A 14,859-nucleotide genomic window follows, 5' to 3' on the forward strand; every position below is an offset into this window, starting at 1 on the left:
GTTGGAGGACACACTGCGGTGAGCTAATAAGTTAAGTTAGTTGCAATTGTGAAACATTGAATTCTTCCAGAATAAAACGTGTTCTACTACCACGGATTAGTCTGCCCTTTCTTTCGGGAACCAATGCGTAGGGTAGCCGTTTAAGGCAACTCCACGTGACGCACGACGACAAGGATGATTTAATAAATAAGAAAAAAGAGGAAATTAAAAAAAAAGAAGAGACGAATTACGTGAACCTCCAAATGGAATGCGGCCGCTGAAGCCGGTTGAAAAAAACTGGGTTGACTAAAAAGTCAAGTTCTGAAAACGCTTGCCGGCAAATAATTTGACTCAAACAAAACAACAAAAATACTTGCCGGCTGATGGTCACACTACCATCTATATATGCACTTTGTTTCGAGCGCGTCCGGCACGACCCGGGTGGCACACGAATAAATGTGCGCCGCGACTCCGGAGAGGACCCGAAACTGGCAAAAGTCGCGCGGGCTCGGAACGCCACCGAAGAAAATTCGGTCCGAAAACTTCAACGGCTGACTGGTGCTACGGGCGGATGGTGCTGTATGCGGATTGGACAACAAAATTGGGAACTTGAGGCAAGAAGATCCGATATCTCGATGTTGTCGGACACGAATATGTGAATAGAAATATTAATATTTCGTCGCTCGGACGTTGAGCCTTTTTATATTTTGTTGGGTTAGAAAGCCAAATTAGGCCCACGAAAGGTTAATCTTGTTCCGAAATCCGAAAATAATTTAAAAATTAATCAGAAAATATTAATCGCAAAATCACTGAAATTAAAACCTTGGCTGTTATGCCGTCGGCAAAGCAGTGTATGCGTGAGGGACGCAAGAGAGAGGGAGAACAAACAGCAACAACACCACGGTCTCTGCAGCGGTTAAATCGAAACTTTGGATAAAAAATCAATCGAGGTCCCGCCCTAATGGATTTGTAATAATGCTTAGTTTTTAATTTGTATTTATATTAATTTCGTAGCGGAGTTCCTGGAATATGGCAGATAATATACGTATATGGAATACATGCATGCATATGTAAGGGCACAGTGAAGCGTCGAGAAGTGGACTGTATTTAGATGTATTGAATGTCTGTAATAGGACAGAAAAATTATGTGGCGAAAAAATGGCTCACACCAAAATGAGAAAAAAAATCGCAACCACGGCGGACTTTCCGCCAAACATGGAAATTCCCGAACACAGTGCACACCAGTTGGCCGATATAAATATTGCCTTTTCTCTTACCACACAATTTTACTTTTCACTTTGTGAATTCGCGGAGTTAAAATTGCGCCGACACATAAAAATATGTACATATGTATGTGATGAATGCAAATATGTAAATACATATGCTGCGACCGTTTGCACGTTTATGTAAGGAAAGAGAACGGCGCCGCGAATAAAAGCGAAGCGGAGACGGATTGAAAGGAAAAATGTTGATCGATTAGGTGTGTCGGGAAAATTCACGGATGTGGAATTGACACGGAAAATATTCTTACAGCAGTGCGACCGAAATTTAATGTTTGGAGCTCTGCTGAAGACCATCAGTGAAAAAATTTAATTGCTGGCAGAAGGGGAGAGTATCCTTATCTGGCTCGAAGGACCAATGTTTTGTAGGGGGGCGATCGTCTTCCAAAATAAGCGGCCGGCTGGAGGCAAATAAACGAACTCCCACGGCGCAGAGCAGAGAGACTGAAGAATGAAGAAGCGGGGGCGTCGTGGATAAGAGCTCTGCTTTATTCGGCTGCATACATTAGACTAAAAGTTCAAGCTTAAACTAGAGCCGCGCTCCCACACAGTTTACTTCGCTAAAGCGGGCTCGGGTGATCGACGGCGGCCGACCGCGATGTTTGGAACGCGCGAGCTTGGGGAGTTTATTGATTCTTCTTGTATAAGAAATAACAATAGGTTAAAAAATCGCAACAATAACAAATTCTTTAACAGTTATTTTATATTTCCAACTGTTCCTCGATTTTACGACCCTAAAAATTTCTTTGCTGGGATGGACCATCCGCTAGGTGGTTGGGGTGCGAAGAAAGCTTGCTATGGTATTTTTCTTTAAGTTCCGTAATTGCATTGATGACAGGTGAAATATTTAAGTCCCTTTGGATGGTTTGATTCCAAACGTACCACGGTGCCCGAGTGATGGTTCTCAGAATCGCTCGCTGTATGATGTCAATATTGCTGTTGCTGGCATTGCCCCATAACTGTGAGCCATAGGTCCAGATAGGTTTCAATACAGAATTTTAGAGTAAGACCTTGTGGTCTAGGCTGAGGGGAGAGCCAGCAATAATGAGCCAGTGTAAGTTGTTGGCTTTAAGTTTAAGTTGAATTTTTTTGGCTTCAATGTGCTTGCGCCATGTGAGTCTTCCTTTGTACTCCCAGGGACCTTGAACGGCTTAGGATAGCTGTGTCGTCGGCAAACGTGGGTATCGTAAGGCGACTATTTGTAGGAGTGTCGGCTGTACAGATGAGGTGTAAAGTGGGACAAAGAACTCGGCCTTCGGGGACTCCAGCCTCGATTTTAAGGTCAGCGGAAATGGCAGCGTTGCACCGCACTGCAAAATTTTTGTCGTAGAGGTATGACTTTAGAAGTTTGTGAGTGCTTTCGGGTGGGGAGGTTTTAACTTTAAACGTTAGGCCGTTAAGCCAGACTCTGTTGAATGCGTGGGATACGTCTAAAAATACAACTGTACTTCAATTCATCTTCTCAATGGTTCCGTGGCTTTCACGAAAGCTAAATTGATGGGCTGGGTTTTGTTGTGGGCGCTCTGATGAAGTTTAAGTCGGATAAGCAGGAATTTTTTGAATAGTTTCGAAATACATAAAGGTAGACTTATTGGTCTGTAAGATGAGGGGACTGTGTGGTTCTTACCAGGCTTTGGAATTATTATCATTATTATTGATCTCTTTCATCGTTGTGGGATGTAACCAAATTCGGTGATGGCATTGAAGAGCTGCAGAATGTGGCAGAATGTGATCATTTCCGGTGTTATAATGTCGTATCCAGGGGATTTTTTCGGGCTGAGATTGTGTTTAATAATTTTGGTTATTTCTTTTGGACGGAATACAATTGAGGTGTGTTGCTGGTGGAAGTTAACGGGTGAGGTCGGTAGCGCGAAAGTGCTAGAAGCTTCTTTTGGTGTAAATACATTTGTAGGTGAACAGCAAATGTGTTGGCTCTGTCTGCATCACTACGGGCCCAGCCGCCGGGTTCCAGTGGCACGTCCTCAGTGGTGTCTGCATGCAAAGCGAATCTGTTGGTATTTGCGGGCGTTCCATTATTGATCAAGGTGGTATTGTTGCGTATATTTTTCGGCATGTTTCCTGCATGGGAATTTTTAGGGCTAAGTTTTCTCTTGATTGTAATGTAGCGGTCCATTCCAGTCTGGATGGTCTACCCAACTTTTTTGTTTTCGTTTTGTTTTGCTTGTAGACCAGCATTACCGTTTGGTTCTTGCACTTTTGTTTTCGCTGACTCAGTGAGAGCGTGAGCGGATGCAGCCAACGACGAAATTGGTCGAGCTGTCGATATTGCTCCAGGTTTTTTTTGTTGGAGATAGCGGGGTTTGTGTCGGAACTAGAAGTGCGGGAGAGCAAGAGCGCGCTCTTTTATGATTTGTTGGCAAGCAACGGTTCGTCGAGCTATGGGGGGGTAACGACATATGTCCTCGCGACATATCTCATCCGAAATTAAATCGACATACCTCCTAGCGGAGATATGTCGTTTTCAAAACGAAAAAATTTCGCTTTGAAAACGACATATCTCCTCCGATCTCAAAAAACTTCGGGAGGAGATATGTCGTTTTGAAAACGACACAACTCATCCAGCTTATTATCGGCGGAGATGTGTCGTTTTTGGAGATACATCATCTTAAAAACGACACAGCAGAAAAATTTCAGATAGATTGCGGATGAATAAAACGAATTGCTATTACATTGTTTAAATTTATTTAGTTATATATATATACAATTTTTATAGCCTCTTCGACTTCCTGTTGGCCGGTCGGTCATTTGGGATTAGTTTCAATTCCATTTTGTTCGTGGTTATCGACAAGTTGGTCCCAGCATGTACTACATATGTTGACATGGTTACAGGGGCGAAGCATTACAGATTTCGGATTCATTAAGCATACATTACAAGGATTTTGTTGTATAAATAACGAATCCGAGAGTTGGCTTAAATTTGATGAACTTGATGACGATGATGTGGAAGAGTTTAGGTCGGAACACATTCCAGAAAAAAGATCTTGTTTTGAAAATGTTTCATTTAGACCGACAGTCCGTGCCAAGAACACCTGAATATCGATTTCGCCTTTCTCGAACATCTCCATACAGTTCATAATTTTTTGAGCACGGTCCTGCATAATAAAAAATTCATGTTATAATATTTTTGTTTAATATTTAATTTATTTCTATATTTACTTACTAGAAACTGCTTTGGTTGCGTCTGATTGCCTATACCACCGTTTTGAAAAACCAGAGCGAACTCCCGACTTTTTTCATATTCGGCGTCTATGATGCATTCAACAAATTTAAAAAAGTGCCCTTTTGCTCGTATTTTGTTGCCCAAATTCACATTGTATGCTTCAACAGAGCCTGTGGTCCGCGTCGAACGTTTAAAAACTGAATTATTTTTAGGTCCTTCCTACAAAAAAAATAAACAAATAATAAATGATGAAAATATATCGAAAAATTAATACAGCAATAATTTTATTGTATTTTAAAATATCTTTATAAGCCACTGTTTTTTATAATATTTTAAAAAGGGAGAAAAGTTCTCCTTGCTTAGAGCAGCTGCTTGTATTTCGAGAAGATTAAATGCTTCGACAATTTTGGTATCCGGTAATAGCGGCAAGTACAAGAATTTCATAAATAGAAGATAAGCCGGTTTATTGCATTTAAGCATTTTTTCTAGACCATATGTTTTTCTTGCATTTCTCTTGCATGCTTGAGTAAAATGGAACCAGCAAGAATAAAAATTCATGGAAGGATGCAAGTTTTTTAAGGCGTTCCGCATCGCTGTTTCGTAGTCGGAAATAAATGATGCCCCTTTTAAGCAACAAATATTTGAATCTACATAGGTGAATAAATGCTGATAACAGAGCTCCGTTTTGCGCGTCATTAAGACAAATAAGAATGGGGTGATCTACATAATAATAAAAACAAATAAATTTTGACATTAAATTAAACTCAAGTAAAACACATACCTTCTGCATATGCTTTATGTAAATAATAAGTAGTTGCTTAAAATCTCCAAACGGGCATACTTTGAATGTAGCATCAATTAAAAAAGCCGACTCTGCTCCTCAATATTTGCTTGCATCAAAGTAATGACCTTGTCCGACGAAAATATGCAATATGCAAATGATCCAGACGTGTAAAGTTTTTTAAAAAAAACATTCGGAGAACTTCCCTTGGTCATCCCAAAACGACTCATGATGTTTTCATCTTTAAATGCTTCAAGTACGTCCACTGCGGAAGTTGGAGATTTGGGTAGAAAGGGTTGCCTCTTTCTTTGCAGAGTGCGTTTGACAGTGTCGTAATTGACTTCGATCTCCGCTTGTCCTTCCGTTTTTCTAATTAGAGAACAAAAAAGGATTTGTATTATGAATGCACTTGTGTATTTCTGTATTGTGTACTTTTCAAGAGTATTTACACACTCAACATAAAAAAATATATATCACAAAAATACCCTCTTGTTCGAAGAACCGTTAAGGCTGTACATGATAACCCAGCAAACAAAGAGATAACATCCAAAAGGTGCCGTGTATGTACATATGTATGTATTAGAGGTGGCCCGTGCACGAAACCTAGTCCCAAGAAAAAGACCGAGGCCTGTACGCCGCGCCCACCTCTAGTATGTATGTATTTACGGAAGCGCTAAAGGCTCATGTACATAGAGCGCTAACGGTTCTTAGAACAACACAAGGAATTTACTTACTCAGCCAAAACATCATTAAAAACTTTTTTGGTGTCATTATTGGAGCTACTTTGACACTTTTTTTTAACTTCAGACAGCACTTCAATTTTCTGCATTTCCTGGCCCTGCGGACCATGAAAATGCTGCACTTGCTCCGTCTTCGAATAAACGCGAGTCTTATACGCACTTAGATAAACCCGAGCTTTGCAGTCTTTGATACGACACACGTACGCGATGTCACCTTCTTTTAATTGTCTATTTTTAACATAGATCTGATTGTCATCTGGCGTATACAATAATGTGGAGCACCCGGCTCGGCTTCCCTCCTTAAATTCAAATTTAATATCCATTTCTTATTTTTTCCTTAAAAAGCGACTGAACACTGTGCCAAACCGAAATCAAATGGCTGTGGTCGCAAAATAAAGAAGATCAGTGGCGCCAAGTCATACTGACGTTTACACAGAAAAAAATATTTGTATACAACTTCAAGTATTTATTAAGAATAATCTTATTTTTAAACCCACAACAGAATGCAACCTAAAAACTATTTAAAGAATATATATACTGACCAAACAAGAATTTGTATAAAATAATAATATAATAACATACTTAAATGTAAAATTTTAAAAAAAAATTGTAACGTGTATTTATGCGCATTTATATATGTACGTACTTAGAAAAGCGCACTTTTGGCGCGTGTCTTTCTTTGCAAATGATCATATACATATGTACATTGTATGTACATATGTACATACATATATATACCATATATACTAAAATATCATATACATAATATATATCACCGCTAGGAGATATGTCATTTTGAGTTCGGAGGAGATATGTCGTTTTGAAAGCGTGATATCTCCTCCCGAAGTTTTTTTAAGCTCGGAGGAGATATGTCGTTTTGAAAGCGTCATATCTCCTCCCGAAATTTTTTTGAGCTCGGAGGAGATATGTCTTTTTGAGTTCGGAGGAGATATGTCGTTTTGAAAGCGTCACATCTCCGCGCGGAGCTATGTCGCGACATATCTCCTCCCAGTACATTTTCGTGTAGGAGCTATGTCGCTTTTATTTCCTCCGAAATAAAAGCGACATAGCTCCTACACGAAAATGTACTGGGAGGAGATATGTCGCGAGGACATATGTCGCTATGCCGCTATGGGTTATTGACCGCACGTTGTCTGCGTTTGCAGTATCGTTCTGGCTCATAGTTTTATTATTTAATTATTGTTTTAATTTAGATGAAATAAAAATAAATAAATCACGATTTATGTTTGAGACACTGAGTGTCTCTTTCGCTTCCTGATTATATATTTATTTTAAATTACTAAGCATTCACTTCTCTAATCAAACGAATTTTTTACGGAGCTCGGACAAAAAACGCGTCTTCACACGTCAGCGGCGAATACGCAACTCTAATTTATGTTCAAATTTGAATTTTAATGATTCGCTCCAAACGGACAAAGTGTGGCAGCACAGTTGTTCTGGCAACGCCACTCGGTTTATTCGGTCGGTTGGCAGCTCTATCAACTCGGCCACCACCGCGTTCTTCGCGATCGGTTGGCATCGCTATCAGCTGTTTAGTCAGCCAGGCCTCCCGCCAAAATTGTTTATATTTTACAATTGTCCGAAAAAAGAAGTGTTGAATCCTCGTTTTTCCACCTGTGAACGTGCAGCAAACACGGGGTGCAATTTCGGTGACAGTTTGCACACTCTTCGACTATTTCTGAGAGCGAAGTCGTTAGAAATAAAAACACGTCCGGTTTAGGCGGGAATATTATTCCGGAATTATAAAAGCTAGAAAGTTGAGATTAAGCTTGCAGATTTCAGAGACATAGACGCATGTTGTAGGATGTAATCGCCCAAAAGAACCACGCGTAAACGTTTGAAAAATGTTTGGATATTTTTTCAATTTTATTAATCTACCAACTTGCCAAAAAACGTTTTGCCACGCCCACTTAACGGCCACAAACCGCCTCTCCTTTTGAAAGGTTTTTTTTTAAATTTAATTTTTCTATTTTTTTCCTATTTCTATCAATATGTCAGAAAAAATATGCATATTTATGTCTCTATTTATATAGTTATTAGGTTCAGAAAAGCTTCCTTCTACATGAAACTCGCACATTTAAAATTAAAATTTTGTATTACCTACCCATTACAGGAAATGCCAAAACAACAAGAAACGACAACAGTTCTAGATTTGGTAAATTTATGCAAGTTTGCTTCGACGACTACAACTGTATTAAAGGATGCGTAATTCAGGATTACCTGCTCGAACAATCTCGGATAACATTTCAAAGTGAAGGGGAACGAAACTATAATATTATGTATCAGTTAGTAGCTCAGGGCCAGAAAAATATTGGCATAGCAAAATCTTTCAATTTAAGGCCACCTGAGTTTTACAAATATCTAAATACGTCCAATTCCGAAAAAATAAATATGAACTCAGAGTCAAAGAAGTTTGATGCCGTTACCATGGCGTTTACGGTTTTACAAATTCCCCAATTTGTTATAGATGGCGTTTTTAAAGTGCTTAGTTCCATTTTGTGGCTAGGTAATATAGAGTTCATAGACGTTGATGGAGAAGTCACCGATTTTTCTAGTTCAGACCAAGAAGTGATATCGATTATATCAAACCTTTTGGGACTTAATCGCTGTGATTTTAAAAAGGTTTTATTAATTCGCCAAATAAACGTTCGGGGAAATATCACGGAAATTCCTTTAAAAATAAAAGAGGTAAGTATCATAAAAGACTAGTTTTAGTTTTAGTTTAAAATTAAAATAATTCTGTCGAATGTTGCCAACCATTGCAAGGTGTAATTTTGAAACGGCGCAAAAAAATTCTACAGCTGCGAAAAATAAAATAGCACCACTTGCCCAATAAAAGTTTGAATAAGTCCCTACCTACAATTTAGGGTTTTAAAGGAGCTTATGTAGGGGTATAATATAAGCGTAGGCCTTTGACTGACTCCGTTTGCGGTCTGCCTCTTCTCTATATATGTTTTTTCAACTTATAGCTATTATTATTTTTTACAATTTTCGTACACCTAATTATACAAATTCATTTTCTACTCCCTATCCAATGTTTAATATTTTGGCTACTCCAGACACCTTGATATGGATTACGTGCCAATTGAAAACCTTCAACATTTTTAATTAAAAACCTATTATTTCTTAATACCTTCTCTATTACATATGGACCCTTATGTTTAGGTATAAGCTTTCTAGCAACTCCTTCTGTACTATCAAAATACTTAACCATAATGTAATCTCCTACTTTGTACTGCGTACTTGTTTTCTTCTTCCTATTATATCTATTTATACCCGTTACTCGTAGAGTAAAAGGGTATACTAGATTCGTTGAAAAGTATGTAACAGGCAAAAAGAAGCGTTTCCGACCATATAAAGTATGAACAGGATCAATAGCCGAGTCGATATGGCCATGTCCGTCCGTATGAACGTCAAGATCTCAGGAACTATAAAAGCTAAAAAGTTGAGATTCAGCATGCAGACTCCAGAGACATAGAAGCAGCGCAAGTTTGTCGATTCATGTTGCCACGCCCAATCTAACGTCCGCAAACCGCCTAAAACTGACACGCCCACATTTTTGAAAAATGTTTTAATTTTGTTTCATTTTTGTATTAGTCTCGTAAATTTCTATCGATTTGCCAAACAACTTTTTGCCTCGCTCACTCTGACGTTCACAAACAGGCCAAAGCTGCCACGCCCACACTTTTGAAAAATGTTTTGATATTTTTTCATTTTTGTATTAGTCTTGTAAAGTTCTATCGATTTGCCAAAAAACATTTTGCCACGCCCACCTTAACGCCCACAAACCGCCAAAAACTGTCAGTGTTGAAGACTCTCCTGCGCACTTCCACCAGCTGAGTAACGGGTGTCAGATAGTCGATGAATTCGACTATAGCGTTCTCTCTTGTTTTTAATTGGAAAAAAAGCACCATGAATGGGTTAAATGATGCGCGTCTGAAATATAAGAACAATAAAATAAGTAAATTGATGACAACGGTCATAAGTAAGTAAAGTTGTTATCTGAAATCATTTCGATTGTGTTTTCCACTTTTTTTCTTGTTTGAATATCACTCTGTGCTTTTAATTGCGATTCCGCTCCTTTCTTTCTAATTTCTTTCAAGTCTCCAATTTCACTAAAGTTATCTAACACTTTTCATTTTTGTCTAAACTCATCAATAACTTTCCCCTTTTGCTCAAATCCAAACAACATCTTGCTCGGAGATTGCGGTATACTTCTTTGTTTGTATTATTCAAAGAAAATTCTACATATTCAATAACTGCATCCCAATGCAACCCATTTTCAATGTCTGTCAGTTTAGCAACCTACTATTCTATTGACCCTTTATACCTGTCCGTTGGCCTGAGGTGAACCTGTCGCTATCTTTATGTGCTTAATATTATATTCTAACGAACTGATTTTATTGGTCTGCTCGCTACGGAATACGTGCGGCTAGCTCAGTAGATTTTTTGGTGGCGCCGGTACCACGCCTGCTCGGATCGCACGGACCCAGCAGGCAATCGCCGAGTTCACGTACGCAGTATCCGACCCAGTCGACCGGGTCTACACCACAATTCCTGTCGCCTATTTGGGACCCTCTTCGGTTCGGCCTTGCCTGTTGAATGCTTCCGGACTCCCCGTGCTTCGTCGTATTAGACCTCAGCTACCTGCGTCTCAATTCGGAGACTTTCCTTGTCCCGAACGTCTTGACGTAGCGATCGTGTCCCTTGCTGACTCTCACGGCGGTAGCTCCTCTGCTGACTTCGTTTCTTTACGTTGTTGACTTGTATACTCGTTCTCCTTGACTGTCCCGCTTCCAGCGTTCGGCCTGGTTATATAGGCCTCCTTTAACGGTTTATCCCTCTAGTCTCCGGATCCAAAGTCCACGGTTTTTCCGTTGTCCCGGTTCACTGTCCAGCTTGTACCGTTACTCTCCTTGAAACCGTCTGTCTCTCCAAACTCTCTTCCTACATGATCAGAGTCTCCAACCTCTCCTTCTCCATTTTCAGAGTCTCCACACTCTCTTTCTCCAGGTACAGAGTCTCCAAACTCTCTTTCTCTTGGTTCAGAATCTCCAAACTCTCTTCCTCTCTTCCATTAACTTTTTCGGATGTAAAACAGCTGCCCCCATCTGCTATATGATCTAAAATAATCCTTTAATGCTAGAATTGCTTCTTTTGTGTTCGCTGTCTTTGTTGCATATAGCCTTACATACTTAGTGAATCCGTCTATTATTACAAACGAAGGATCTGTACTCTACCGTTATCTACCAGTCCATAATGATCGATGTGTATTATCTCAAACGGCACGTTCCCCTTTGGAATGCTATGCAGCATTCCTTCTTCTTTCCGGGCTTTGGTGAAAATGCCACACATCTCAAACAATTTCCTATATGCCTTACCACTTTTTTGTTCATATTCGAAAACTAATAAGTCTTAACAATAGCATCAATAAACTTATCTCTACCTAAGTTCCCTAATTCATTGTGATATTTGTATAACATTTTTTCTTCAATTTCTTCTGCACACAAAACCACAATCTTCCATCATTTGCCTTTCTACACCATTTCTCATTTTAAAAAATGTATCTTCCGTTTTCTCTAACTTTTTCCTATAATCTTATAACTTATCATCTTTTACTTGACAAATAATTAAAGTATCTTCAAAACTATTAGTTTCTATCACTAATATATTCGTATTTCTGCTTAATGCATCTACATGCTGCAAATGCTTCCCTGCTTTATGAACTAGCTCAAAATCGTACTCTTATGGTTCTAATGCCCATCTCGCAATCCGAGGGTTTATTTCCACTCTATTTAACGTTTATGCGTTGCAGTCCGTAACAATTTTAAATCTCTTTCCCTGTACATATATTCTAAATCTTCTTAATGCATACGGATAGCTAATGTTTCCAGTTCGAAACTATGATATTTGGCCTCATCCTTCTTCGTAGTTTTCGAGTAATAAAATATAGGGTGCCTTTTCTTAACCTCTTTCTTTTGCAATAACACTGCACCAAAACCTTGTGCAATTGCATCTGTATGTAACTCTTTTTTATCCTTATAATAATATAAACCTAACACTGGATCTTCCACTAACTTTTTCTTAAGTTTCTCAAAGCATTCTAACTCTTTTTTTTCAAACGTAAATTCTTTGTCTTTTTTCAATAAGTCATATACAGGTTTTGCAATACTTAAAAAACCTCTAATGAATCTTCTGAAATATGCACACAATTCCAAAAAGCTTCTGACACCATGCAAATTATCTGGTACTGAGAAATCGCTAATTGCTTCTATTCCCTTGTTATTGACCTGTATTCCCTTACCTGTTATTAAAAATCCTAAATATTGCAGTAACTCACACTTGTCCATTCTTAGCTCTAATTTGTTCTTCGTTAATCTGTCAAAAACTTCTCTAAGTACTTTCATATGTTCTTTTATTCCTTTGCTAGCTATCATTATATCATCCATATATATGATAACTTAATTCTGCCTTATCATATTCTCGAAAATTCTATTAATAAATCTCTGAAAAACCGTCGGTGCATTTTTTAACCCCATCGGCATCCTTAAAAATTCGAACTGTTCTAAAGGTGCCATAAACGAAGTGTATTTAATTGATTCCTTATCAACAAAATTATTAAAGTAGCCATGTTCAAGATCTAACTTATTCAAAAAATCATCAATCAATGGCAAAGGATAATTATCTTTAGCCATCGTTATATTAAGTTTTCTGTAATCAACACATAACCTTAGATCTCCTGTTTTCTTTTTTACTAACACTATTGGAGATGCACACTCTTATTCACACGGTTTAATGATCCCGTTTTCTAAATACTCATCTAAAATAATCTGAAACTTTTATTTTTTTTTATATGCTAATATTCTCGGCGAACAGCTAAACGGTTTCGAGTCCTCTAATCTTAGTTGTATCTCACACCGAATCTCCGGTTCTTTCGGTCTTACTTTATTAACATAACAACTTTCTACCAACTCAGTGAATTCACATCTCGCATTATGATCTATCTGGTCACCTTTTTTGTCATCTATTACATTAATTTCAAACAATACCCTTTCCACTGTGCTTATTTCAAAATTTGCATATTTTCCTAATCTTTTTCTAATCTTGTCACTAATCATTTGATTTTCACTACTACCCTACCGACTATTGGTAACTGTTTTATTATTATTGTAACGGGTGTTTTTTTTAGAGGTATAGAACTTTAAGTTGGCATTACTGTTCAAGATGGCGACCGATTTAACAGCTGTCAAGTGATTTATTCTCAGTTTGGTTTGGCAATTCGTCATGAATAGACTCACGCCTGAACAACGCTTGCAAATAGTGCAATTTTATTTCGAAAATAATGGTTCTGTGCGGAATACGTATCGCGCACTACGTCCATTTTATCGTCGACAAAATCGTCCATCAGAGCAGTTAATTCGATTAACCATGGACCGTTTTCGCACCGCGTTTACTCTTATTGATAACTCGCATCCCCAGAGACGCCGTACGGTGCGTACAGAAGAAGCTATTGCTGCTGTAGAGCGTAGCATTGAGGAAGACCCGAATGAGTCCATCCGCCATCGAGCACAGGAATTGGATCTGTGTCCATCCACTTTATGGAAGATTTTGCGGAAGGATCTTGGTTTGCGTGCTTACAAAATCCAACTCGTGCAAGAATTGAAACCAAAGGATCATCAAGCAAGGCGTAGATTCGTCGAATGGGCCCAAAACGAGATTGCTGTTGTTCCCGATTTTCATAAGCGAATTTTGTTTAGCGATGAAGCGCACTTCTGGTTGAATGGCTACGTCAACAAACAAAACTGCCGCATTTGGAGTGAAGCTAATCCTCAAGTGTATGTCGAAACACCGTTACATCCAGAAAAACTGACTGTTTGGTGCGCTGTATGGGCTGGTGGAATCATTGGTCCGTACTTCTTCAAAAACGATGATGGCCAGAACGTTACAGTCAATGGTGATCGGTATAGAGCCATGATTACTAACTTTTTCATTCCTGAATTGAACGACCATAATGTCCAGGAGCTGTGGTTCCAACAAGACGGCGCAACGTGTCACACAGCTCGTGCCACAATCGATTTATTGAAAGACACGTTTGGTGACCGCCTAATTTCACGTTTTGGACCTGTGAATTGGCCTCCAAGATCTTGTGATTTAACACCGCTAGACTACTTTTTGTGGGGCTATGTAAAGTCATTGGTCTATGCGGATAAGCCACAAACGCTAAACCATTTGGAAGACAACATTCGCCGTGTTATTGCCGATATACGGCCAAATATGTTGGAAAAAGTCATTGCAAATTGGACGTCCAGATTGGACTACATCCGAGCCAGCCGTGGCGGTCATATGCCAGAAATCATATTTAAAATGTAATGCCACAAGATTATCTTTCATGTCAATAAAATTCATGTCAATCGAATAATCCATCGTTGTTTTATTGCAATTTAAAGTTCTATACCTCTAAAAAAAACACCCGTTACATATTTGCTTCTTCTAACATTTTATCGGCTTTATTATTACTTCGACTTTCAATCTTATTCACTGTAATCATTTTCAAGGTGTCCAATTTCAAATTGCCTGCTTCCATAAAATTTCTTCCCAAAACCACATCATAACTCATAGACTCATTTGCCACAATTATTAAATTGAAGTGTATTTTATTAAAATAGTTCATAACGTTTTTAAGGAACTATTATTTAATCCATAAAATGAACTTAAAACTGGTAATTCAATAATATCTTTTGGTACTTTACTAATTTCAATGAACGAAATTGGGCTTCCCGTGTCTATGAGGCATGCTGTAATAAATTTTGTCTTAGAATAGTTCATAAAAATAATTTCAAAATATCTTACGTAATTGTTGCCCTCTCTATTCTTGTT

General features: G+C 38.5%; 1 protein-coding gene across 8 annotated transcripts in view; it reads left to right on the forward strand.

Moving 5' to 3' along the window:
* Window positions 1-14,859, forward strand: part of LOC122620870 (unconventional myosin-VIIa) — a 1,106,244-nt gene that overhangs the window by 274,419 nt on the left and 816,966 nt on the right. For 7 of the 8 annotated variants that reach the window (XR_006326158.1, XR_006326157.1, XM_043798541.1 and 4 more), the window contains exon 7: window positions 8,096-8,670. Coding sequence is in view for 6 of the 8 variants with exons in the window: in XM_043798541.1 (XP_043654476.1) it covers window positions 8,096-8,670 (575 nt within the window). In the remaining 2 variants the exon portion in view is untranslated. Of the gene's footprint in view, window positions 1-4,443; window positions 4,559-8,095; window positions 8,671-14,859 lie in introns of those variants that run through there. The other variant, XM_043798546.1, reaches the window with a different exon arrangement.

The sequence above is a fragment of the Drosophila teissieri genome, chromosome 3R, assembly GCF_016746235.2.
Source record: "Drosophila teissieri strain GT53w chromosome 3R, Prin_Dtei_1.1, whole genome shotgun sequence".
Classification (NCBI taxonomy): domain Eukaryota; kingdom Metazoa; phylum Arthropoda; class Insecta; order Diptera; family Drosophilidae; genus Drosophila; species Drosophila teissieri.